A 26816-nucleotide genomic window follows, 5' to 3' on the forward strand; every position below is an offset into this window, starting at 1 on the left:
TTTGGAAGGAACACACAACACTTTGTGTGGAGAAAAAAACGCACAGCACACCAACATCAAAACCTCATCCCAACTGTAAAGTACGGTGGAGGGAGCATCATGCTCAGGGGCTGCTTCAGGGCCTGGACAGCTTGCTGTCATCGACAGAAAAAATGAATTCCCAAGTTTATCATGACATTTTGCAGGAGAATGTAAGGCTATCCCTCCGCCAGTTGAAGCTCAACAGAAGTTGGGTGATGCAACAAGACAACGACCCAAAACACAGACGTAAATTAACAACAGAATGGCTTCAACAGAAGAAAATACGCCTTCTGGAGTGGCCCAGTCAGAGTCCTGACCTCAACCCGATTGAGATGCATGACCTCGGGAGCGGTTCACACCAGACATCCCAACAATATTGCTGAACTGAAACACTTTTGTAAAGAGGAATGGTCCAAAATTCCTCCTGACCGTTGTGCTGGTCTGATCCGCAACTACAGAAAACTTTTGGTTGAGTTTATTGCTGCCAAAGGAGAGTCAACCAGTTATTAAATCCAAGGGTTCACATACTTTTCTTGCCACTACAAGTAGTACTGTCTGGCTGTAAAGCATACATACAAAAACATTGGCAAGGGGAAATCTATATTAATACAAATCATTTGAAGGCCCAGTGCAGTCAAAAAAATGATTGTTCTGTTTGTTATATACTGTATATATCTACACTATGAGGTTGGAATAATACTGTGAAATTGTGGAAATCCTGATAATGCCCTGATAGTGTAAGAGCTGTTTGAAAAGTTTTGGTGAGATGGAGTTTTCGGCCTGCCTGGTGACATCACCAGGTGGTAAATGAGTTAATAGACCAATAAAAAAGTGAGTTCCAAACCTCTCTGCCAATAGCAGCTAGTTTTCAGTTTGTTCACTTTCACTCAGATCACCCCTAGACAGTCCTAGCTAAATTCTTGCTTGAGAAATTGCTCTTTGCTAAGAAGCTATTTGTGTTTCTTTTTGACCATTTTATTGTAAAACAATCACAGTAAGATACTTAATTGTTACCCAGAAATGATTTGTATTGAGATAAAAAAGAAAGAAAAAAACGTCTGCTTTGGACTTAAAACTGTTGTCTTTTTTGTTTTTCTTTAATATTGTAAAATTACATTTAGTTTCCCAATGTATGACTCAATGTATGACTCAATGTATGAGTCAATGTATGACTCAATGTATGACTCAATGTATGACTCAATGTATGACTCAATGTATGACTCAATGTATGACTCAATGTATGACTCAATGTATGAGTCAATGTATGACTCAATGTATGACTCAATGTATGACTCAATGTATGACTCAATGTATGACTCAATGTATGACTCAATGTATGACTCAATGTATGAGTCAATGTATGACTCAATGTATGACTCAATGTATGACTCAATGTATGACTCAATGTATGACTCAATGTATGACTCAATGTATGACTCAATGTATGACTCAATGTATGAGTCAAAAACAAAGACTTCTTGGTTGGTAAAAGGACAAACAGTGAATTGAATAATTGTTTAAAAAAGCACAAATGCCCCTTGTCTGAATACTTTAACTGATGTATTTGAAGGGTGGTATTTGAAGCACTCCTCTGTCCTGTCAGGAATTCAGGAATTCAATGTCCTTCAGGAATGCTCACCAAGGATTCAGGAGCCAACTTGTCTATCATTCCGCGTTCACATGCTGGTCGGAACTAGGAAACTCATAAATGTCCAACTTGCTAACTGGTTGAACGCGACATCTTTATAACTACAACCGGTTAGCAAGTCTGAAATGTCTGAGTTTTCTAGTTCCGACTGGCACGTGAACGCGGCATCATTCCCTCTCTGCCTGCTGCAGCTGAGCACTGTCTTCAGCTTCTGATCAATGATTGGCTGGGCAAATAATGGGCGGACTTGAGAAAAAAATTGGCATTGCCACTGTAGTCCAGCTCCAGTCCAGCTTTTCACTCTTTTACAGTTCAGTTTGGTTGCAGAACAGGGTACTTGTCTTTCTCTCCTCCTCTCTCTCTTTCCTTTTCTTCCTCTGCAACCAACCATGAGGATCACCTTTGTGACAATGGCCACGGCGATGGTGTGTTTGATGGGTGTCCATGGAGACGTGCAGCCTCAGAGAGAGTTCGACTTGCAGAGGGTGAGACCAGACTCAAATCAAATCAAAGTGTATTTCATGCATATGTTAAATCAGGTGCAGCGAAACACATTCTATCTCCAGCAGTGCAGTAAATGTCTAACAATAACAATACTAATACGCAAATAATCAACAACAACAAAAAGAAACTAGAAATATCCGAAGGAGCCAGAGTCATGTCAGAGTCCGTGCTGCTTCCTTCTTTCAACTGCTTGCTTTAATTACCCAGGGTGCATCAGTGAAGGGCCTGCTCTGCTTCCACAAGACATTTCACATCACACTAGCTGGGTAATCTAATCTTTGTGGGAAATGATTAAGCTAATTTTTAGAGGGCAATGGCATACTGTTGTATTGGTTTTTCATTGGGTGAGGCATAACTTTAAAGGGCATCTGCACTTCCTGATTTGGCATTGTTTTAGATTTGGTTCATTAAGAAATGCTAGAGGTCATGACTTGAATTCAAACGTTAGTTGCTTTCAGGGTGTGGTTTGATGTGGTGTCTCGTGTGTGTTCGCAGGTGGGAAGAGTTTTCTCAAATTATTAAGCCAATTAGCTTCAGCCGGCTGGTGTGCGAGTGTGGCAAAATTGGTTTGACTTTGGATAGCCTATATACATACATATTGTTATGGGCCGTCAATAAATGACAAAATATAAATGTGTCAATATTTTCATGATGCACAGCTTTGAGCTTTCTCATTAAATGCTTTCAAAATGTGTATATTAATATCTACAAGGTTGAGGTTTTAAACCATTGAAATTTAGAGCTATTGGGTTATTTACATATTGTTCCACAGGCAATACAATCGGGTTGTGTGCAGCTGCACTCCGAATTGATGATTACTTGTGTGCTGCCAGCTGCGGGCTTGTGGGCAGGATTGAAACAAACCCAACCTTCATTTATGTTGTGATTCAATCCCGACCACAAAACTGTTTTGGACAACAGTGAATTTATGACCAAAATTATCCTATTTACACGTTATACTCAATTCTGACAGTGGAATACATGTTTGACTCATGTCAATGCCACATAGGCTGTTTCCTAAATGAGAAGTTGTTTTTTAGGGGCAGTTTCTCTTCAACCTCGACCTCTAGTCCGTGAGTCTATTATTTAAATAAGTCATAGACATGTTCCCCGTCCCCACATGTTCAGTACTCATTGGCTGTCTGATAGGGAACGGAACGTTGTATCCGTGTGGTCGGGACGGGACCGCATTAGGACAGAGGCAGAAGCTGAACCCAAAGCAAACAGTGCTAGGGTCAAAGGTCAGGCAGACGGCAGGGTTGCAAAACAGATATAATGACTAGCAATGCACGCTAAGTTCCCTCTGCCCATGGCCCATGGACAGACACAGATATAGAACTAACTTCCTTATTAGATAATTATCTACAGTACCAGTCAAAAGTTTGGACTCACCTACTCATTCAAGGGGTTTTCTTTATTTTTACTATTTTCTACATTGTAGAATAATAATGAAGACATCAAAACTAAAATATCAACACATATGGAATCATGTAGTAACCAAAAAAGTGTTAAACAAATCAAAATAGGTTTTATATCTGAGATTCTTCAAAGTAGCCGCCCTTTTCCTTGATGACAGGTTTGCACACTCTTGGCATTCCCTCAACCAGCTTCATGAGGTAGTCACCTGGAATGCATTTCAGTTAACAGATGTGCTTTGTTAAAAGTTGTGTTGTGACAAGGTAGGGGTGGTATACAGAAGATAGCACTATTTGTTTAAAGACCAAGTCCATATTATGAACATCTCAAATAAACAAAGAGAAACTACAGTCCATCATTACTTTAAAACATAAAGGTCAGTCAATGCAGAAAATGTCAAGAACTTTGAAGGTTTCGTCAAGTGCAGTCGCAAAAACCATAAAGCGCTATGATGAAACTGGCTCTCACGAGGACCGCCACAGGAAAGGAATACCCAGAGGTACCTCTGCTGCAGAGGATAAGTTCATTAGAGTTACCAGCCTCAGATTGCCCAAATAAATGCTTCACAGAGTTCAAGTAACAGACACATCTCAACATGGACTGTTCAGAGGAGACTGCATGAAATCAGGCCTTCCTGGTTGAATTGCTGCAAAGAAACCACTACTAAAGGACACCAATAAGAAGAAGAGACTTGCTTGGGCCAAGAAACACGAGCAATGGACATTAGACCAGTAGAGATCTGTCCGATGGTCTTGTGAGATGCAGAGTAGGTAAAATTGCTGCTGGCCTATATACATAGACATGGTCACTTTAAGAATGTTCACATACTGCCTCCCGGGTGGCGCAGTGGTCTGTGCCACCAGAGACTCGCAGCCGGCCGCGACCGGGAGGTCCATGGGGCGAAGCACAATTGGCCTAGCGTCGTTCAGGTTAGGGAGGGTTTGGCTGGTAGGGATATCCTTGTCTCATCGCGCACTAGCGACTCCTGTGGCGGGCCTGTTTCCTCCAACACATTGGTGCGGCTGGCTTCCGGGTTGGATGCGCGCTTTGTTAAGAAGCAGTGCGGCTTGGTTGGGTTGTGTTTCGGAGGACTCATGATGTTTACATAATGTTTTACCCATTTTACTTGTTTATATACTGTATTTATATACAAGTATATACAAGTACTGTATTTATATACAAGTATATACAAGTACTGTATTTATATACAAGTATATACAAGTACTGTATTTATATACAAGTATATACAAGTACTGTATTTATATACAAGTACATCCTATTCAACTATTCTATCCATGTATTCTTCAGTGGGTTTGACTCCCTTTGTGTAGCCTACTATCTCTATGTAATGTTCAGTTTGCACTAAATGCCGTATGACTGGGTAGTGTTACTCTTATAGATCTGATAGAGCAACTCCAGTGGGTTTGACTCCCTTTGTGTAGCCTACTATCTCTATGTTATGTTCAGTTTGCACTAAATGCCGTATGACTGGGTAGTGTTACTCTTATAGATCTGATAGAGCAACTCCAGTGGGTTTGACTCCCTTTGTGTGTTTTTTAAATCTATTGAACCTGTATTAAGGCAGGGAAGTCCGGTTGAGACCCATGTCTCTTTTGTAAAGGAGCAGCAAACAGTACAAACAGTACTGTCTGCGTGTTGGCCTGGTGTATGACTCCCCAGGCTAGGGCTCTGTTACAGCCACTCTACTAGGTTGACTTGTGGGTTTGACTCTGTCTATGCGTTCAGTTTGCAGGGAAGTGGTACCGTGTGGGCCTGGCGTATGACTCCCCAGGGTTTACTGCCCCATACAGAGACAAGCTGAGAGTGTCCATGGGCATCCTGAATCCACAGACCAACGGCGACGTCAACCTCACCATGTGGACCCAGAGGTGGGCAGGAACACATCTTTAAATACAACACTAGAATGGACATTGGCATTCTGGCAAAATAACCACAGGACTGACATCCTGGTCAGGGCATTGAAAATGTACTAAAAATGGGCATGCACATTCATATCGTATGTTCTCTCTTTGCTTGTGTGAAGATCAACAGGTTGCCGCAGTAAGCTTTACACGTATGAGAAGACAGCGATACCTGGCGCCTTCACCTATTTCAGCACCCGTGAGTCCTCTGCCTGCCAGCACTAATGCTATGCAGCTCAATAACAAACCAGTAATTATGTCGCCCCCCCCCCCCCCCCGGTGATTTTCCTGCCAGCACTAATGCTATGCAGCTCTATAACAAACCAGTAATTATGTCGCCCCCCTCCCCCGGTGAACTTCCTGCCAGCACTAATGCTATGCAGCTCAATAACAAACCAGTAATTATGTCGCCCCCCCCCCGCCCACCCCCGGTGATCTTCCTGCCAGCACTAATGCTATGCAGCTCAATAACAAACCAGTAATTATGTCGCCCCCCCCCCCCCCCCCCCCCCCCCCCCCCGGTGATTTTCCTGCCAGCACTAATGCTATGCAGCTCTATAACAAACCAGTAATTATGTCGCCCCCCCCCCCCCCCCGGTGATCTTCCTGCCAGCACTAATGCTATGCAGCTCAATAACAAACCAGTAATTATGTCGCCCCCCCCCTCCCCCGGTGATCTTCCTGCCAGCACTAATGCTATGCAGCTCAATAACAAACCAGTAATTATGTCGCCCCCCCCCTCCCCCGGTGATCTTTGCGTCTGTATTGTAGTCTTCTCTTCTTTTTCTTTTTTGTTGTTGAAAATAATGAGAAAATATATTTGTGTTTTTCCAGGCCATAACAAAGTAAAGGACATCACAGTAGTGGAGACCAACTATAATGAATATGCACTGGTCCTGAAGCACAAGAAGATGGACAGAGAGTACACACAGGTGGCCCTCTATGGTAAGTCTGCTCTTCGTGGTAGTGGAGACCAACTATAATGAATATGCACTGGTCCTGAAGCACAAGAAGATGGACAGAGAGTACACACAGGTGGCCCTCTATGGTAAGTCTGCTCTTCGTGGTAGTGGAGACCAACTATAATGAATATGCACTGGTCCTGAAGCACAAGAAGATGGACAGAGAGTACACACAGGTGGCCCTCTATGGTAAGTCTGCTCTTCGTGGTAGTGGAGACCAACTATAATGAATATGCACTGGTCCTGAAGCACAAGAAGATGGACAGAGAGTACACACAGGTGGCCCTCTATGGTAAGTCTGCTCTTCGTGGTAGAGGTGTGACTGACCAGGTTTAAACCAGGGTCTCTCATGCGCCAAAATACCAGTTTTTCCTACTTGCCCAGAGTCAGATGAACTCTTTTGTATGTCTCTATGTGAAGTTTGAAGATAATTTAAGTTAGCTTATTGTTAGCTATCGCAAAGACTGGAGGGCAAAGTTCACCTAACCATCTCTGTTGCATAGGCTTAGAATGGGGCATTATGCTCATAAATCAGGCACATTCGAAATTGGACGTCTAGCCATGTCCTGAGGAAAATTCCTTCAAAACCGGACACTTTTGACAACAGTGAGTGCTATTACCATCAAGTAGGCTTGGGTTTTGCTAGGGCACTGTGGACCAGGGTGGTGGACGAGCGTAATCCCTTAACTTCAGATAGACGTAATCTCATGACTCCAGATCAGAAGGTCAGGTGTCCCAGTAGTGGACACTCGTATTTATTACAAAACGTTTCCTATTCCAAACCCTTACCTTAAACATTCTGAATGAGTGCCTAAACATATTGTTTTAACCCAATCCAAAACCTTAACCCTTAACCCTTAACCCTATACCTCGAAATTTGGAGCAACTTAAAAATTTGACGTAAAACATGGCTAAATGTCTAATTCTGGAGTGAGCCTGTACATTGTATTTGTTGAAATGCATATTTGCTTGCATCAAACGTTGCCGTTCGTCCATCTGCCTGCAGGTCGTTCTCAGAAGGTAAAGCCTGAAGTGATTCAGAAATTTAAAGACTTTGCCACATCTCATGGATTTCCCAAGGACGCCATTCTGACCCCACCACCTGCAGGTAGTAGCCTAAGTATGGACACACACACAGACACAAACAGTCCCTACATTTCACGTCTCTCAGCTGTACGACTGAAAGCAGACAGTGTGTAACACAACGTTGTCGTGCTCTTTGTTGTGTTTGCAGAGAACTGTCCTCCCTATGGACGCTAAGGTGAGTCACTGGAAATCCTTTCTACAGACAGTCTATGTTGTTGTCGACTGACTACAAGAACACTTGATATTTGAATAAACTGCAGGTTTTGTTTTTGTGCTCTCCTTCAGATCAGAGCAACATCATGATTACTCGTTGATTTGCTTCACCGCACCCGTTTCCCGGCACTTATTAGACATTTGTCTCTCCATCGGAGCACAGCATCAGGATTGGTTTCACCTTTACACCACACGTTTCACTGGGCAACAACAGTACCTCAACGCGCTTTACCTCACAAGGGTGAAATAGTATAATTACTAATAACCACTAATGACAGATGCACTCTTAGACAGCCCGTCTAATTTTATTACCAACATCCTCTCTGATGTCTGTCTGTCTCTTGTCCCCTCGGTACAACGGACAGTTAAATTCGTTTTCCTTTCTGAATCCGATAAACAAGGGACATCATTGTCTTGTATAACACTGCTATGGCTGAATAAATGCTAGTGTTCCTCTGCCTATGGTGCTACGTGGTGTCTGTGACCTCATTGTCTTTTTCCCTGCCTATTGGATCGCAGCCCTGAGCGCATAAGAGTGTTAGAGCGATTAAAGGGAGAGAGAGATAGAATTGGAGAGACAGACAAATCTAAAATAGGGGAGAGACACTGATTGAAAAGGAGATACTGAGAGAGAGAGATAGAGACGGGATACCGAAGAAACTTGGGCGACATATATTTAGAGCATTGTTCAACACAGAGTAGACCCTGATTTAAAGTTCTGTCATGCTTGGAACATCGATCAATCAGAGCGGGCCAATCAGGATCCAGAACCCAATCATCAATATTGTTACCCATGGAGAGTGTGTGTGTGTGTGTGTGTGTGTGTGGGTATGGTAGTGTGTGTGTGTGGGTATGGTAGTGTGTGTGTGTGTGTTTATGGTAGTGTGTGTGTATGGTAGTGTGTGTGTGTGGGTATAGTATGGTAGTGTGTGTGGGTATGGTTGTGTGTGTGTGGGTGTGTGGGTATGGTAGTGTGTGTGTGGTAGTGTGTGTGTGGTAGTGTGTGTGTGTGTGTGTGTGTGGGTATGGTAGTGTGTGTGTGGTAGTGTGTGTGTGGTAGTGTGTGTGTGTGTGTGTGTGTGTGGGTATGGTAGTGTGTGTGTGGTAGTGTGTGTGTGGGTATGGTAGTGTGTGTGTGGTAGTGTGTGTGTGTGTGTGTTTATGTGGGTTTAGTTCCATATGTTTATCTGAGCAACTCATGTTCATACCACATACATAACAGGTTACATGTTTTTGTGATGTTAGAACCACAGGGTTCAGCCCTTGAGCAATAATTGATTTCGCTATGCATGCTACAACTCTGTGGCGCTGAAATGTAATGATTTTTTCCCTCGTTAAATTCCACTTTGATGTCCAATGTTTCAGAAAAAGGGACAAACAGTCAGATAAAGGAGAACTTTGCTCTGTTTGCTGTTTGTTTTCTGCTGGAGTTTGAGGGGGTACAGAGAGGGGTAAATACATATGGGTCAATGCTCTCTGGTTTGCTAGCCTAGTCCAGTGGCGGGATGGAGGGATCTGAGGTAGAGGGTTGGAGGGGTGGGTGTGATCTCCCAGCAGATCCAGGAGCTCAGAGGAAACTCAGTCGGAGGTTCGTATCGGAGACACACAGACAGAATGCAGCAGGGTGCCATACTTGTGGTCCTTTTGGTCCTGGTGAACTCCCTCCATGGCGTGCCAGTGCTTGTCGAACCGCTCTTCCCCACACAGGAGAACTTTGACCTGAGCAAGGTAAGAGTTAGTCTCTTAGTCATCGCGGTTGCTCTTTCTCCCTTTCTCGTAGCCTTCCCAAGGAGTTTGCTCTGTCTCGCGTTCTCTCAAATATTCTTCAATAGCACAGCCATAACCAGTTGCACGTTTAGAAACGGTGCATACTGGATGGGTAGTTGTCTGATTCAGTTGAGAGGTCAAAACGTGTTTGCTTTTGATCAGCTTGCGGTCTAAAGTGTTTCTATGGGTGCCTATTAACATCTGTAAGTACTGCAATGTTGGTCTGAAAAAAAACTCCATCATGGAACCCAGAACCAAATTATGTTTTGGTTAATCATGCCACATGACCTGGATTTTAACCTTTTATTTTAAGCCTTTTCCGGCTTAATGATAATTAGACCAAAAATGAAAGCAATAATTTGTCTGAGGATAACAAGAAATGGGGACAGTTTGATGAAAAAGCTTTAAATAAAATCTCTCTCTCTCTCTCTCTCTCTCTCTCTCTCGCTACCTCCCCCTCTCTCTCTCTCTCTCTCTCTCTCTCTACCTCTCCCCCCCCTCTCTCTCTCTCGCTACCCCCCCCCCCCTCTCTCTCTCTCTCTCGCTACCTCTCTCTCTCTCTCTCTCTCTCTCTCTCTCTCTCTCTCTCTCTCTCGCTACCTCTCTCTCTCTCTCGCTACCTCTCTCTCTCTCTCCCTCTCTCTCTCTCTCCCTCTCTCCCTCTCTCTCTTCATCTTCATGGGTCAGTTCATGGGGAAGTGGCATGATATTGCGGTAGCTTCCACCTGTCCCTGGATGCAGCGCCACAGAGGAGACTCAGCTATCGGCATACTGGAGCTGCAGGCCGGGGACACTGAAGGCAAAGTCAGCATGAAACGCAGCATGAAAAAGTGAGGTTACACACACATATGCGTGTGTCTCTGAACAGCCTCTAACAGTGCTACTGGATTCACCATAGCTTGACTAAATATGTTATGGACGTACGTGTGTGTGTGTGTGTGTGTGTGTGCGTGTGTGTGTGTGCGTGTGTGCGCGTGTGTGTGTGCGCGTGTGTGTGTGTGTGCGTGTGTGTGTGTGCGTGTGTGTGTGTGCGTGTGTGCGCGTGTGTGCGCGTGCGTGTGTGTGCGTGTGTGTGCGTGTGTGCGTGTGTGTGTGCGTGTGTGTGCGTGTGTGTGTGCGTGTGTGTGTGCGTGTGTGTGTGCGCGTGTGTGTGTGTGTGTGTGCGTGTGTGTGTGTGCGTGTGTGTGTGCGTGTGCGCGTGTGTGTGTGTGTGTGTGTGTGTGTGTGTGTGTGTGCGTGTGTGTGTGTGTGCGTGTGTGTGTGTGCGTGTGTGTGTGCGTGTGTGCGCGTGTGCGTGCGTGTGTGTGTGTGCGTGTGTGTGTGTGTGTGTGTGTGCGTGTGTAGGCACGGGACATGTAAGCAGATCTCCGGTGATTATGAGCTAACAGACACACCTGGAAGATTCACCTACCACGTTGCCAGTGAGTCTTTAATGTCTGTTCATACCCTGAATCCACAAATCAAGTCATATCCCTTACCTCCTGGGCACTTGTAAAAAAAAATGTGTCCCCTCTGATTTGCAAGATGGAATTGCAGCCAATGGCTTACACCATTCTAATACTCTCAGAATGGGAGGTAAGGGCCAGGGATTTGAAAACAAAATGTATACCACTGTCTTACCAACCATATTTATAAAGTCAAAGATGGCGGGTCATTGACAGTATGTACTGTATGTCTGTGTTCTCCTCCATGCAGAGTGGGGGGCTGATGTTGATGCCTATGTCGTTCACACTAACTATGATGAGTATGCCATCGTCATGATGAGTAAACAGAAGACAGGTGGCGAGAAGACCAAGTCTGCCAAGCTATACAGTGAGTGTCACTACTAATATGGAGCAGATAGCCTAGCGGTTAGTGTTGGGCCAGTAGCCGAAAGGTATCCGTACAAACCTGTCGATGTTCCCTTGACCTAACCCTAATCCTAACTTGCTCCAGGGGTGACGGGCTACTATGGTTGACCCTGTGAAGCGACACGTTTAACTGCACCTATCTGGTGTTTCTAACAAAACTTTTTTTTTAAATATATTTTTACTAATGCACCTGTATAACACAACACCACTGAGGCGGATTCGATTATGCTGAGCCGCAGGGCCCCGGGCAAAAGGCCTGTCACGTCATCCAGAAAAAGCAGGGAGGGAGGTGCTCCCTTCTCAAATCGAACCGTAATCTGTGCTGCATCGTCCAGCATCATATACAACATCTCTTTGCCCTCTGTAAATGTTTGCATTTGTCATTGGGAAGGCACTTTTGGGGAATCACAGAATCCTACTAATTACTGCCCATGCTTAATTACATTGCTTTTGTTTTGAGCCAACTTCGCCGAGGCCTTTGAACAGAGCACCTGGCTCACACCTTTTGTTTTGAGCCAACTTCGCCGAGGCCTTTGAACAGAGCATCTGGCTCACACCTTTTGTTTTGAGCCAACTTCGCCGAGGCCTTTGAACAGAGCACCTGGCTCACACCTTTTGTTTTGAGCCAACTTCGCCGAGGCCTTTGAACAGAGCACCTGGCTCACACCTTTTGTTTTGAGCCAACTTCGCCGAGGCCTTTGAACAGAGCACCTGGCTCACACCTTTTGTTTTGAGCCAACTTCGCCGAGGCCTTTGAACAGAGCACCTGGCTCACACCTGGGAGGTAGCCCGGGTTCAAAATCTGATGCAATCAACTTTCAGCCGATGTAAACACGCCTACACGTGCGCCCGGGTGAGATTAATCAAACCCCTTTATTAGCCTGGTTCCAGCTACGGTGGTCGTTGTCATGTTTTGCGCAAGGCCGAAATTGTGTTGTAGATGTTGGATGGGTCTAACAGTAGACGGGGGTCCAGGTTTTTTTCGGACATTTTAAAACGCATTTCCTGCAATTCTACACAGTTTGGCGTGACTTATTATGCCTTATTATGAGGGGTATTTTGAAAGCACAGTATAAGTACGAGTGGAAGGCCCAAACAGAAATAAACAGAAATATGAGGAGTAGGAGTTGGCAGGACCACATACAGATCTGGGACCAGGCCATTCACAACTATAATGACACAGCTATAATGTTATTATCGTAGAAATCTTTTTTTTTTTAAATGGTTAGTCCTGTATATTCTGCAGTAGAACTAAATTAAAATGCTGCCTCCTTCAGGCCGCACCATGGAACTGCGGACCACTATCTTGGACGACTTCAGGAGGCTGGTGAGGGAGCAGGGCATGGCTGACGACACAGTCATCATCAAACAGAACAAAGGTACAGACACACAAACGTGAGCAAAACACACACGTACACACACACACAGGCAGGCAATGTGTGCACACAGGCACAAACACACACACACACACCTGTGACATCCACTATGTGTCTGAACATTTTTTGACCTTTGAACCCCTGCTGTCTCTCTCCACAGGCGAGTGTGTACCAGGAGCAGAGCCTGTAGCAGCAGAGTCTCCATCTGAGATTACGGCACCGGTACTTTCTGTATTCAATGATTCAAGTTTCAATGTTGAGGTTGTACCCCGTATCAGAGACAGAGTTTTCATTAAAAAGTGGATTTGGTTAAAGGAATTGAAGAAAGTTAATCAAATTCCAATTCCACATTTTCTTCATTGAAAAGCATTGAAGATCATTTGAATTGGATTTGGAATTTCAGGAAACTTCCTGAATTGACTGGAGTTGACCCTGCTAACTTCTCACCTGTCTGTCTCCAGAGAGCTAAGAGGAACGTAGTCCTCCCTGATCCTGCCCCTGTGGAGGGCTCCGGTATGGGTGATGACACCATGATCTTCCGGAGTGCAGGTGAGAGTGCATGATGGGCCTGCTAGCTGTTTAGCATTGACCTCTAAATTGAAGGTTTAGCCTACACTTTGTGTGGGTCTAGTCAGTGAATCTCTGGAAGCTGATAGAACCAATTATGTATTATACATATACAGTATATTGCATACATAATGTATGTCCATGCAGGGATGGACTGGCCATAGGGCAATTCTGGCAAATTATAATTATCTGGCTAATAACAGGGTCCTCGGAGGGAAAAATTATCCGGTGTTTTAGAAATTCCAGATTTCTGGTCCCAGTCCACCCCTGTGTCTATGGTTAGCACACACAATGCACTGCACTTACCAGACTGTCTGACTAACAGTGCTACACTGCTACCGTACATCTCTCCTCAGAGTCCTGTAAGGCGGAGCCAGACGCAGGTCCCTGTTTCGGGATGGTGCAGCGCTACTTCTACAACTCCACCAGTATGGGCTGTCAGCTGTTCACCTACGGAGGCTGTATGGGCAACCAGAACAACTTTGTAACTGAGAGGGAGTGTCTGCAGAGTTGCCGCACTGAGGGTGAGGGGATAGAGTGTAACAGAGGTGGTTATTCTGTAGGCGAACCACACTCGAGTGATGGGTAATCTTGTGTAAGACCTCAAGACTTCCATTAGCTCCCCAGAGCTAATGCCTTGACTTTAGCTCTGTGGGCTAATACAGTCTTGTAGGAGACGCAGGCATTACTTCCACCGGACAATTTACTACAAGCTGTTTGTTTATTATCTATGCATAGTCACTTGGCCCCCACCTACATGTATAGATTACCTCAACTAGCCTGTACCCCCGCACACTGACTCTGTACCAGTACCCCCTGTATATAGCCTCCACATTGACTCGGTACCGGTACCCCCCTGTATATAGCCTCCACACTGACTCGGTACCGGTGCCCCCTGTATATAGCCTCCACACTGACTCGGTACCGGTGCCCCCTGTATATAGCCTCCACATTGACTCGGTACCGGTGCCCCCTGTATATAGCCTCCATACTGACTCGGTACCGGTGCCCCCTGTATATAACCTACACATTGACTCGGTACCGCTACCCCCTGTATATAGCCTCCACATTGACTCGGTACCGGTGCCCCCTGTATATAGGCTCCACACTGACTCGGTACCGGTGCCCCCTGTATATAGCCTCCACATTGACTCGGTACCGGTGCCCCCTGTATATAGCCTCCATACTGACTCGGTACCGGTGCCCCTGTATATAACCTCCACACTGACTCGGTACCGGTGCCCCCTGTATATAGCCTCCACACTGACTCGGTACCGGTACCCCCTGTATATAGCCTCCACACTGACTCGGTACCGGTGCCCCCTGTATATAGCCTCCACATGGACTCGGTACCGGTACCCCCTGTATATAGCTTCCACACTGACTCTGTACCGGTACCCCTTGTATATAGCCTCCACACTGACTCTGTACCGGTACCCCCCTGTATATAGCCTCCACACTGACTCGGTACCGGTACCCCCTGTATATAGCCTCCACATTGACTCAGTACAGGTTCCCCCTGTATATAGCCTCCATACTGACTCTGTACCGGTACCCCTTGTATATAGCCTCCACACTGACTCGGTACCGGTACCCCCCTGTATATAGCCTCCACACTGACTCGGTACCGGTACCCCCTGTATATAGCCTCCACATTGACTCAGTACAGGTTCCCCCTGTATATAGCCTCGTTATTGTTATTGTTATTGTGTTACTTTTTATTTTAGCCTGCTTGGTAAATATTTTCTTCTTCTTGAACTGCACTGTTGGTTAAGGGCTTGTAAGTAAAGCATTTCAAGGTAAAGTCTACACTTGTTGTCTTCGGCGCATGTGGCAAATAAAGTTTGATTTGATAACCTAGTTGATAATGTGGCAATGCTCAACCCACTTTTCTGATACATTATGGTGCTCATGACAGTATCCCATAGGCTATGTGTAAGACTAGACGGTCTCTAATGTGTTATCCTCCTGTCTGGTGAGGTGTGTCTCTCTACAGCTGCCTGCAGAATGCCCATGGATGCTCAACCCTGCACTGGGCAGCCCAAGATCTGGGCCTTCGATCCCAACTCTGGACTCTGTCTGGAATATAAAAAGGACTACTGCCAGGGCAACAGTAACAAGTTCTACTCCAAGGGGGAGTGTGACGAGTACTGTGGGGTGATGAAGGATGGTAAGAGAGATCTATATACATGCTCACACGCATACATACATCAGCTAGTGACTGGATCCAGTTGCAACAAACACAGTTTCATCTCAATTTCTTAATTCAAAGACTCATTCATGGACGCTCTTACTGACAGTCGGGGCTGCTTTGCGTGATGTAGTGTTGTCATGTTTTGTTGCTACCATGCTGTGTTGTCATGTGTTGCTGCCATGCTACGTTGTTGTTTTATGTCTCTTTATGTAGTGTTGTCTCTCTTTATGTAGTGTTGTGTTGTCTCTCTTTATGTAGTGTAGTGTGTTGTCTCTCTTTATGTAGTGTAGTGTGTTGTCTCTCTTTATGTAGTGTTGTGTTGTCTCTCTTTATGTAGTGTAGTGTTGTCTCTCTTTATGTAGTGTTGTAACGTTGTGTGGTCTCTCTTTATGTAGTGTTGTGTTGTCTCTCTTTGTGTAGTGTTGTGTTGTCTCTCTTTATGTAGTGTTGTGTTGTCTCTCTTTATGTAGTGTTGTGTTGTCTCTCTTTATGTAGTGTTGTAATGTTGTGGGGTCTCTCTTTATGTAGTGTTGTGTTGTCTCTCTTTATGTAGTGTAGTGTGGTCTCTCTTTATGTAGTGTAGTGTTGTCTCTCTTTATGTAGTGTAGTGTTGTCTCTCTTTATGTAGTGCAGTGTTGTCTCTCTTTATGTAGTGCAGTGTTGTCTCTCTTTATGTAGTGTTGTGTTGTCTCCCTTTATGTAGTGTTGTGTTGTCTCTCTTTATGTAGTGTAGTGTTGTCTCTCTTTATGTAGTGTAGTGTTGTCTCTCTTTATGTAGTGCAGTGTTGTCTCTCTTTATGTAGTGTTGTGTTGTCTCCCTTTATGTAGTGTAGTGGAGTGGTCTCTCTTTATGTAGTGTTGTGTGGTCTCTCTTTATGTAGTGTAGTGTTGTCTCTCTTTATGTAGTGTAGTGTGTTGCCTCTCTTTATGTAGTGTTGTGTTGTCTCTCTTTATGTAGTGTTGTGTTGTCTCTCTTTATGTAGTGTTGTGTTGTCTCCCTTTATGTAGTGGTGTGGTGTGGTCTCTCTTTATGTAGTGTTGTGTTGTCTCTCTTTATGTAGGGTTGTGTTGTCTCTCTTTATGTAGTGTTGTGGGGTCTCTCTTTATGTAGTGTTGTGGGGTCTCTCTTTATGTAGTGTTGTGTTGTCTCTCTTTATGTAGTGTTGTGTTGTCTCTCTTTATGTAGTGTTGTGGGGTCTCTCTTTATGTAGTGTTGTGGGGTCTCTCTTTATGTAGTGTTGTGTTGTCTCTCTTTATGTAGTGTTGTGTTGTCTCTCTTTATGTAGTGTTGTGTTGTCTCTCTTTATGTAGTGTTGTGTTGTCTCTCTTTATGTAGTGTTGTGTTGTCTCTCTTTATGTAGTGTTGTGTTGTCTCTCTTTATGTAGTGTTGTGTTGTCTCTCTTTATGTAGTGTAGTGTTGTCTCTCTTTATGTAGTGTAGTGTTGTCTCTCTTTATGTAGTGTAGTGTTGTCTCTCTTTATGTAGTGTTATGGTCTCTCTTTATGTAGTGTTGTAACGTTGTGTGGTCTCTCTTTATGTAGTGTTGTGTTGTCTCTCTTTATGTAGTGTTGTGTTGTCTCTCTTTATGTAGTGTTGTGGTGTCTCTCTTATGTAGTGTAGTTTTGTCTCTCTTTATGTAGTGTAGTGTTGTCTCTCTTTATGTAGTGTAGTGTTGTCTCTCTTTATGTAGTGTAGTGTTGTCTCTCTTTATGTAGTGTTGTCTCTCTTCATGTAGTGTTGTCTCTCTTTATGTAGTGTTGTGTTGTCTCTCGTTATGTAGTGTTGTGTTGTCTCTCTTTATGTAGTGTAGTGTTGTCTCTCTTTATGTAGTGTAGTGTTGTCTCTCTTTATGTAGTGTAGTGTTGTCTCTCTTTATGTAGTGTTGTCTCTCTTTATGTAGTGTTGTGTTGTCTCTCGTTATGTAGTGTTGTCTCTCTTTATGTAGTGTTGTCTCTCTTTATGTAGTGTTATGTTGTCTCTCGTTATGTAGTGTTGTGGTGTCTCTCTTTATGTAGTGTTGTGTTGTCTCTCTTTATGTAGTGTTGTGTTGTCTCTCTTTATGTAGTGTAGTGTTGTCTCTCTTTATGTAGTGTTGTGTTGTCTCTCTTTATGTAGTGTAGTGTTGTCTCTCTTTATGTAGTGTTGTCTCTATGTAGTGTTGTCTCTCTTTATGTAGTGTTGTGTTGTCTCTCTTTATGTAGTGTAGTGTTGTCTCTCTTTATGTAGTGTTGTGGGGTCTCTCTTTATGTAGTGTTGTGTTGTCTCTCTTTGTGTAGTGTTGTGTTGTCTCTCTTTATGTAGTGTAGTGTTGTCTCTCTTTATGTAGTGTTGTGTTGTCTCTCTTTATGTAGTGTTGTGTTGTCTCTCTTTATGTAGTGTAGTGTTGTCTCTCTTTATGTAGTGTTGTGTTGTCTCTCTTTATGTAGTGTTGTCTCTCTTTATGTAGTGTTGTGTTGTCTCTCTTTATGTAGTGTAGTGTTGTCTCTCTTTATGTAGTGTTGTGTTGTCTCTCTTTATGTAGTGTTGTGTTGTCTCTCTTTATGTAGTGTTGTGTTGTCTCTCTTTATGTAGTGTTGTGTTGTCTCTCTTTATGTAGTGTTGTGTTGTCTCTCTTTATGTAGTGTTGTGTTGTCTCTCTTTATGTAGTGTAGTGTTGTCTCTCTTTATGTAGTGTAGTGTTGTCTCTCTTTATGTAGTGTTATGGTCTCTCTTTATGTAGTGTTGTAACGTTGTGTGGTCTCTCTTTATGTAGTGTTGTGTTGTCTCTCTTTATGTAGTGTTGTGTTGTCTCTCTTTATGTAGTGTTGTGTTGTCTCTCTTTATGTAGTGTTGTGGTGTCTCTCTTTATGTAGTGTAGTTTTGTCTCTCTTTATGTAGTGTAGTGTTGTCTCTCTTTATGTAGTGTAGTGTTGTCTCTCTTTATGTAGTGTAGTGTTGTCTCTCTTTATGTAGTGTTGTCTCTCTTCATGTAGTGTTGTCTCTCTTTATGTAGTGTTGTGTTGTCTCTCGTTATGTAGTGTTGTGTTGTCTCTCTTTATGTAGTGTAGTGTTGTCTCTCTTTATGTAGTGTTGTCTCTCTTTATGTAGTGTTGTGTTGTCTCTCTTTATGTAGTGTAGTGTTGTCTCTCTTTATGTAGTGTTGTCTCTCTTTATGTAGTGTTGTGTTGTCTCTCGTTATGTAGTGTTGTCTCTCTTTATGTAGTGTTGTCTCTCGTTATGTAGTGTTGTGGTGTCTCTCTTTATGTAGTGTTGTGTTGTCTCTCTTTATGTAGTGTTGTGTTGTCTCTCTTTATGTAGTGTAGTGTTGTCTCTCTTTATGTAGTGTTGTGTTGTCTCTCTTTATGTAGTGTAGTGTTGTCTCTCTTTATGTAGTGTTGTCTCTATGTAGTGTTGTCTCTCTTTATGTAGTGTTGTGTTGTCTCTCTTTATGTAGTGTAGTGTTGTCTCTCTTTATGTAGTGTTGTGGGGTCTCTCTTTATGTAGTGTAGTGTTGTCTCTCTTTATGTAGTGTTGTGGGGTCTCTCTTTATGTAGTGTTGTGTTGTCTCTCTTTGTGTAGTGTTGTGTTGTCTCTCTTTATGTAGTGTAGTGTTGTCTCTCTTTATGTAGTGTTGTGTTGTCTCTCTTTATGTAGTGTAGTGTTGTCTCTCTTATGTAGTGTTGTGTTGTCTCTCTTTATGTAGTGTTGTCTCTCTTTATGTAGTGTTGTGTTGTCTCTCTTTATGTAGTGTAGTGTTGTCTCTCTTTATGTAGTGTTGTGTTGTCTCTCTTTATGTAGTGTTGTGTTGTCTCTCTTTATGTAGTGTTGTGTTGTCTCTCTTTATGTAGTGTTGTGTTGTCTCTCTTTATGTAGTGTTGTGTTGTCTCTCTTTATGTAGTGTTGTGTTGTCTCTCTTTATGTAGTGTTGTGTTGTCTCTCTTTATGTAGTGTAGTGTTGTCTCTCTTTATGTAGTGTAGTGTTGTCTCTTATGTAGTGTTATGGTCTCTCTTTATGTAGTGTTGTAACGTTGTGTGGTCTCTCTTTATGTAGTGTTGTAACGTTGTGTGGTCTCTCTTTATGTAGTGTTGTGTTGTCTCTCTTTATGTAGTGTTGTGTTGTCTCTCTTTATGTAGTGTTGTGGTGTCTCTCTTTATGTAGTGTAGTTTTGTCTCTCTTTATGTAGTGTAGTGTTGTCTCTCTTTATGTAGTGTAGTGTTGTCTCTCTTTATGTAGTGTAGTGTTGTCTCTCTTTATGTAGTGTTGTCTCTCTTCATGTAGTGTTGTCTCTCTTTATGTAGTGTTGTGTTGTCTCTCGTTATGTAGTGTTGTGTTGTCTCTCTTTATGTAGTGTAGTGTTGTCTCTCTTTATGTAGTGTAGTGTTGTCTCTCTTTATGTAGTGTTGTCTCTCTTTATGTAGTGTTGTCTCTCTTTATGTAGTGTTGTGTTGTCTCTCGTTATGTAGTGTTGTCTCTCTTTATGTAGTGTTGTCTCTCTTTATGTAGTGTTATGTTGTCTCTCGTTATGTAGTGTTGTGGTGTCTCTCTTTATGTAGTGTTGTGTTGTCTCTCTTTATGTAGTGTTGTGTTGTCTCTCTTTATGTAGTGTAGTGTTGTCTCTCTTTATGTAGTGTTGTGTTGTCTCTCTTTATGTAGTGTAGTGTTGTCTCTCTTTATGTAGTGTTGTCTCTATGTAGTGTTGTCTCTCTTTATGTAGTGTTGTGTTGTCTCTCTTTATGTAGTGTAGTGTTGTCTCTCTTTATGTAGTGTTGTGGGGTCTCTCTTTATGTAGTGTTGTGTTGTCTCTCTTTGTGTAGTGTTGTGTTGTCTCTCTTTATGTAGTGTAGTGTTGTCTCTCTTTATGTAGTGTTGTGTTGTCTCTCTTTATGTAGTGTAGTGTTGTCTCTCTTTATGTAGTGTTGTGTTGTCTCTCTTTATGTAGTGTTGTCTCTCTTTATGTAGTGTTGTGTTGTCTCTCTTTATGTAGTGTAGTGTTGTCTCTCTTTATGTAGTGTTGTGTTGTCTCTCTTTATGTAGTGTAGTCTCTCTTTATGTAGTGTTGTGTTGTCTCTCTTGTCGTGATGTGTGTTTTGTCCTACGTTTTCATTTAAAGGTTAAATAAATAAAAATATTTAAAAAAATACAGCCTAACATTAAAATATGGCAATATATTTTATCTTTTGACTGTGTATTTGTGTTACAGGAGAAACTGAGTTCCTGAAAGCCAACTGAAGATGATTAGAGGTCATAAGGAAGAACACATGAACACACAGCACAGATCACCGTCTGGGTTAGTCGTCTGACAGAATACCTATATCATTCAATACAGAATACAACACAATAAAATTATGGATTAAGCTGCTTGGATTCATGTCTTTATGTGAGCTTTGTCTTTTTTTACATCAATAGTTTTCATAAAGTGCCTTACATTAACAAAGTCTTCATGAATACATTTAATTGAGTTTATATGTGGTTAATCAACATTATGCTTCTCTTGCTTGGAACACCGAGTGCTCAATTCAATCTGTGGAGCTGAAGAGCTGCGCTACAGTGCGATAGGCCTAGATTCAATCAGATTAAGCTTTAATTGGCGAGAACCAACGCCAGCATGGCTGATGGTTTTGGCTGTGTCTGAGGTGGAACTGCATTGGAGCTGTCAAATCAGTGATCAGCTGGCTGCTCTTGTGATCATCTTGTGATCACGAAGCCACACCCGTCCCACTCGCATTAGAAGTCCGAGCGAGAAAGTGTGCGCTCTAGACATAATGATGCTCAAATATAAAATCATTCAACTAAATAATGAGGATTTCTAAAAGACTAATTGAGGTGTATATTACTTCCAGGGGTGAGAACAGATTTAATTTCTTACAGATACAGGACACCCAATTGGGCGCACACATTTTTTAAATGTAGAACAACAATTACAGGGTAGCCTGACATGCCTGGCTGGGTCTCTCAGCTTATCCCTGACAGTCGCAACTCAACAATCATCTATTTGGTATTTGCAGCACTCGCTACCCAAATGGTGGGCCCTTCCGACTGTAGGCTATGTGATGTAAAAACATTCCACAGCTTAAAATAAAAAAAGAAGCTAATGATCCTCTGTGGCCAAATCATGCTTTCTGGTGTTGTAACCTAATATGAATAATTGTATTTATTTCTGTATTTAAGTCTGGCAGCCCAACGGATTGGCAAACGTACTGCAAATTAAGAAATGTGACTAAACAAAAAGAAACTACACTATGAAACAAAGAAATAATATAAAGAATGATAGTAAAAACCTTTGGGGCACCTTAAATGAAATTTTGGTGAAAGAAGATAACTCGGCCTCTTCATTCATTGAATCAGATGGCTCATTCATCACAAAGCCCACTGATAATGCAAACTACTTTAATGAATTTTTCATTGGCAAGATAAGCAAACTTAGGTATAACATGCCAGCAACAAACGCTGACACTACACATCCAAGTATATCAGACCAAATTATGAAAGAAATACGTAAAGTCAGTGTGGAAGAGGTGGAAAAGAAAATGTTGTCTATCAACAATGACAAGCCACCGAGGTCTGACAATCTAGATGGAAAATTACTGAGGGTAATAGCAGACGAATTATTGCCACAATTTAAGCCTAAAAGAGAGTGTGTGCCCTCAGGCCTGGAGAGAAGCTAAAGTCATCAGCCCTTACACAAATGACTGATTGGCTGAGAAATTGATGATACAATTATTGTGGGGGCTGTCTTGTTGGACTTCAGTGCAGTTTTTGACATTATCGATCATAGTCTGCTGCTGGAAAAACTTGTGTGTTATGGTTTTACACCCCCTGCAATAATGTGGGTAAAGAGTTACTTGTTACTTTAATGGAAGCCTATCAAATATAATCCAGTTAGAATCAGGAATTCCCCAGGGTAGCTGTTTAGGCCACTTGTTTTTTTTCCATTTTTACTAACGATATGCCACTGACTTTGAGTGAAGCCAGAGTTTCTATGTATGCGGATGACTCAACACTAGACACGTCAGCTACTACAGCGACTGAAATGACATCAACACTCAACAAAGAGCTGCTGTTAGTTTGAGTGGGTGGCAAGGAAAAAGTTAGCACTAAATATTTCTAAAACTAAAAGCATTGTATTTGGAACAAAACACTCACTAAACTCTAATGCAATAAATAATGTGGAAATTGAGCAATTTGAGATGACTAAATTGCTTGGAGTAACACTAGATTGTAAACTGTCATGGTCAAAACATATTGATGCAGTAGTAGCTAAGATGGGGAGAAGTCTGTTTATAATAAAGCGATGCCCTGCCTTCTAAACACACTATCAACAAGGCAGGTCCTACAGGCCCTAGTTTTGTTGCACCTGGACTACTGTTCAGTCATGTGGTCAGGTGTCACAAAAAGGGACTTAGGAAAATTGCAATTGGCTCAGAACAGGGCAGCACTGCTGGCCCTTGGATGTACACAGAGAGCTAATATTAATAATATGCATGTCAATCTCCCCTGGCTCAGAGTGGAGGAGAGATTGACTTCATCACTACTTTTATTTATGAGAGGTATTGACATGTTGAATGCACCGAGCTGTCTGTCTAAAATACTGGCACACAGCTCGGACACCCATGTATACCCCACAAGACATGCCACAAGAGGTCTCTTCACAGTCCCCATGTCCAGGACAGACTATGGGAGGCACACAGTACTACATAGAGCCATGACTACATGGAACTCTATTCCACATCAAGTAACTGACGCAAGCAGTAAAATTAGATTTCAAAAACAGATGTTCTTGTTTTAATTTATTTATGGAAAGCCAGGGGCACAGTCTAACAATATTTTACAAACCAGATCAGAGGCAGTAGGGATGAGTTCTCTTAATAAGTATATGAATTTGACCGTTTTGCTGTCCTGCCTGAGCACTGGAAATGTAAGGAGCACATCTTTTCTTTCTGAATGTTGTCAAGTAGATGTAAAAGTAAAAAAATATATACATTCTCAAGTAAAGTACCAGTAACCATGGAAACAAGAGTTTTCCAGTGTGTGTGTCATGTTCATGCAGATTTACAGTGATATTTACATTACAAAATCAGTTGTCTTAGTGTTACCCAGAGAACAGGATGGTCTTAAACGCCTGCTCTCTACTGCACTGACCCAATATCTCCTACAGACAGACACACACAGGGAGAGAGATTTGAGTATGTGAGATATTGATAATATATTGGGACAGCAATTAGGGATGGGGAGGTACTTGAATATTCAAACAGAGCTTAGTCTAGTATTGGATCAACTGTTGTATGATTTTTTTAAATTCTTAAAAAAACGTTTGAATTAAATTGTATAAGCTTTTAATTTAGCTACTGCTGGTTCTTATGTTGCGTTTTAAATGAAAATGCAATTTAGCCTAATTTTATAGCGCATTTTAAGCTAGCTCTCCAGACAGTCCTGACATAGAAGAAGGCCTGTATGCTCCCCACTTCAAATAGCGAATATAGGCGCGCACATATTCGTCCCCAGGCTAAATGCGCATTATTGGAGTAGATTGCTGAAGTGAATTTACTAAAGCACAATTTAGGCGGAAGAATAGTCTGCTGGTGAACGAGATAAGCGGGAGCCTGACAGAGCTGCCAATATAATTTGACAGACCATTGAGATCCATGCAAAACACTCGCCAGATACATGTTATTCAGCCACTGAGGACAGAAATGTAACGCTGTGACGTAGCAGACACTCAGAGGTTATTTCGTTTTCAAATTATTGAGCTGGGCTGTATCAAATATGAGGCAAATTCTATCACGGGGAACGTCAGACTTTATTTATTTGTTTATTTATTTATTTTTGCCCACATCAAACTTATAATCTTTCACAAAATCGCCTCTATGACATACTTCTTTATTACGCCTTGGAACTCGATTTCAGAACCTTGGACAATTCTGATGTTCACAACCATAACAGCCTTGAACTCAAAGCACTGGACAACCCGTCTTTACCTTTCAATTAACAAAGAAAATATACAAATATCTTTACTTTTTCACATATCAACTTGAAATCAGTGAGTAATATTGTTGTTTCGCTTTGGAATGTTATATTGCTCATGTTTATGAACACAGAGCACTAATGTCTATGCTTCATACTGTGAGTTAGAATCTGTCCCAAATGTAATCCTGTTTCCTAAATAAAGCACTGTGTTTGACCAGACCCCTTTGGGCCATGGTCAAAAGCAGTGCACTTTATAGGGAATAGGTTGCCATTTCAGAGACAGCCAGAGGTGAGCTAGCTAGGCCAACTGAACTGATGCCATGCATTTCATTTTGCTAATATTGAAGCATTTTGTTTTCCACAGGCACTATTGACCATGGGAACCGTAATGTCTATCTCGCTCCGCAAGAAGGCAGTCCTCTTCAAAGATGGGCCGGACACTGTGGGCCACTTGATGGAAGTCCAGACCGGTAAGAGTGCAAAAGACAAGACTCTGAAGCGCTACTCACCATGGAGGCGGAGTGTGAAGAAGAAGAGCTCCAAGAAGGTGCAGGCCCACCAGAACACCAACCAAAACAACATTGCCCATCTGAGTAATGAGAACCTGGAGAAGTCTCAGTCCTTCTCCAACCCGTCCACCCTCACCCTGGAGAAGTCTCAGTCCTGTGACAAGCTGTCCACCCAGGACCAGAACACTCCAGCCATCTCCAACAGCTCCAACAACGCCGCCTCGTTGGTCGAGACGGCCCCCTTATCCAACTCAAACACGGCCCCCGACACGCCCCAGATGGTGACCGTCCAGGACCTCGACACTCCCAGGAGCCTGGTGATGGTCCACGCTACAACCGGCGAGCTGCTGCGCTGCCTGGGTGAGTTCCTGTGCCGGCGCTGCTACCGGCTCCAGGACATGTCTTCCATGGACCCGGTGCTGTGGCTGCGGGTGGTGGACCGTTATCTGCTGGACAACTGCTATCAGAGCCAGAGCTGCATCAATCCGGCCGCTGTGGTCTTCCTCTACATGCTGTGCCGCGAGGCGGTTTCCTCCGAGGTGGCCACCTTGCACGAGCTACATGCCGTGCTGCTCACCTGCCTCTATACGACCTGCTCCTACATGGGCAACGAGATCGCCTACCCCCTGAAACCCTTCCTGGTGGACACCTGCAGGCAGACCTTCTGGATCCGCTGCATGACCATCACCAAGCTGATGAGTGTCAAGATGCTCCAGATGAACACAGACCCTAACTTCTTCTGCCAGGTGTTTGCTGACCTGAAGAACGAGAGCCAGAAGGAGGAGAAGAAGAGCCGCCTGCTCAGCGGTGTGTACAGCACTCAGTGAGGGACCTTGGGTATAGGGGCCAGGGGAGGGCGGGTGCCAACTACAGTCTGACATTTCAAAATGGGAGGGAGGAGGATTGGTTGAGGGAGGGGGAAGAGGGTGAGCTTTGATGGGAAAAGTTGATTTATAGATTTTAAGGGTTAATGTGAGGGTTAAAAAAACGCCTTATGGAACAACAGGGACTGTGAAGCAAAACAAACATTAGCACAGACACACACACACACACACACACACACACACACACACACACGCACTATACATGCAGTGGGGCAAAAAAGTATTTAGTCAGCCACCAATTGTGCATGTTCTACTTATACTTATTTTCCACCATAATTTGCAAATAAATTCATAAAAAATCCTACAATGTGATTTTCTGGATTTCTTTTCCTCATTTTGTCTGTCATAGTTGAAGTGTACCTATGATGAAAATTACAGGCCTCTCTCATCTTTTTAAGTGGGAGAACTAGCACAATTGGTGGCTGACTAAATACTTTTTTGCCCCACTGTACACATGGATTTAGTACTGTAGATATGTGGAAGTGGTGGAGTAGGGGCCTGAGGGCACACAGTGTGTTGTAGATATGTGGAAGTGGTGGAGTAGGGGCCTGAGGGCACACAGTGTGTTGTAGATATGTGGAAGTGGTGGAGTAGGGGCCTGAGGGCACACAGTGTGTTGTAGATATGTGGAAGTGGTGGAGTAGGGGCCTGAGGGCACACAGTGTGTTGTAGATATGTGGAAGTGGTGGAGTAGGGGCCTGAGGGCACACAGTGTGTTGTAGATATGTGGAAGTGGTGGAGTAGGGGCCTGAGGGAACACAGTGTGTTGTAGATATGTGGAAGTGGTGGAGTAGGGGCCTGAGGGCACACAGTGTGTTGTAGATATGTGGAAGTGGTGGAGTAGAGGCCTGAGGGCACACAGTGTGTTGTAGATATGTGGAAGTGGTGGAGTAGGGGCCTGAGGGCACACAGTGTGTTGTAGATATGTGGAAGTGGTGGAGTAGGGGCCTGA

General features: G+C 43.2%; 3 protein-coding genes across 5 annotated transcripts; all 3 read left to right on the forward strand.

Annotated features, from left to right (window-relative positions):
* Positions 1-1988: 1988 nt before the first annotated feature.
* On the forward strand, positions 1989-20871 carry LOC109877854 (protein AMBP). 3 transcript variants are annotated; one of them, XM_031803155.1, is made up of 16 exons: positions 1989-2154; positions 5336-5478; positions 5634-5710; positions 6346-6456; positions 7480-7581; positions 7708-7734; positions 7845-9500; positions 10227-10369; positions 10884-10960; positions 11235-11351; positions 12667-12768; positions 12926-12987; positions 13227-13314; positions 13689-13856; positions 15329-15502; positions 20708-20871. In XM_031803155.1, the coding sequence occupies exons 7-16, from the start codon at positions 9387-9389 to the stop codon at positions 20734-20736; spliced, it is 1074 nt and encodes a 357-aa protein (XP_031659015.1). In that variant the 5' UTR covers positions 1989-2154; positions 5336-5478; positions 5634-5710; positions 6346-6456; positions 7480-7581; positions 7708-7734; positions 7845-9386; the 3' UTR covers positions 20737-20871. The 3 variants fall into 3 exon arrangements, with proteins under 3 accessions (XP_031659015.1, XP_031659017.1, XP_031659016.1); XM_031803157.1 differs by having other exon boundaries at positions 1995-2154; positions 7480-7593; positions 7708-9500; XM_031803156.1 differs by lacking the exons at positions 1989-2154; positions 5336-5478; positions 5634-5710; positions 6346-6456 and adding an exon at positions 6653-6765.
* On the forward strand, positions 2059-7733 carry ptgdsa (prostaglandin D2 synthase a). The gene is made up of 7 exons (XM_031802226.1): positions 2059-2154; positions 5336-5478; positions 5634-5710; positions 6346-6456; positions 6582-6662; positions 7480-7581; positions 7708-7733. Exons 1-7 carry the CDS (start codon positions 2059-2061, stop codon positions 7731-7733), a joined length of 636 nt encoding a protein of 211 aa, XP_031658086.1.
* Positions 20872-22034: 1163 nt separating the features above from the next.
* Positions 22035-26159, forward strand: LOC109877833 (cyclin-dependent kinase 5 activator 1-like). The gene has a single exon (XM_031803158.1). It carries the CDS (start codon positions 24848-24850, stop codon positions 25805-25807), a length of 960 nt encoding a protein of 319 aa, XP_031659018.1. The 5' UTR covers positions 22035-24847; the 3' UTR covers positions 25808-26159.
* The last annotated feature ends 657 nt before the right edge of the window (positions 26160-26816 follow it).

This window comes from Oncorhynchus kisutch, linkage group LG23, assembly GCF_002021735.2.
Source record: "Oncorhynchus kisutch isolate 150728-3 linkage group LG23, Okis_V2, whole genome shotgun sequence".
NCBI classification, from domain to species: Eukaryota; Metazoa; Chordata; class Actinopteri; order Salmoniformes; family Salmonidae; genus Oncorhynchus; species Oncorhynchus kisutch.

Coding starts and splice junctions, on each gene's coding strand:
- ptgdsa (XM_031802226.1), top strand. CDS start 2,059: ATGAGGATCACCTTTGTGACAATGGCCACGGCGATGGTGTGTTTGATG. Junction 6,457..6,581: donor CACACAGGTGGCCCTCTATG/GTAAGTCTGCTC, acceptor TCTTCGTGGTAG/TGGAGACCAACTATAATGAA. Junction 6,663..7,479: donor CACACAGGTGGCCCTCTATG/GTAAGTCTGCTC, acceptor ATCTGCCTGCAG/GTCGTTCTCAGAAGGTAAAG.
- LOC109877854 (XM_031803155.1), top strand. CDS start 9,387: ATGCAGCAGGGTGCCATACTTGTGGTCCTTTTGGTCCTGGTGAACTCC. Junction 13,315..13,688: donor CATGATCTTCCGGAGTGCAG/GTGAGAGTGCAT, acceptor ATCTCTCCTCAG/AGTCCTGTAAGGCGGAGCCA. Junction 13,857..15,328: donor GCAGAGTTGCCGCACTGAGG/GTGAGGGGATAG, acceptor GTCTCTCTACAG/CTGCCTGCAGAATGCCCATG.
- LOC109877833 (XM_031803158.1), top strand. CDS start 24,848: ATGGGAACCGTAATGTCTATCTCGCTCCGCAAGAAGGCAGTCCTCTTC.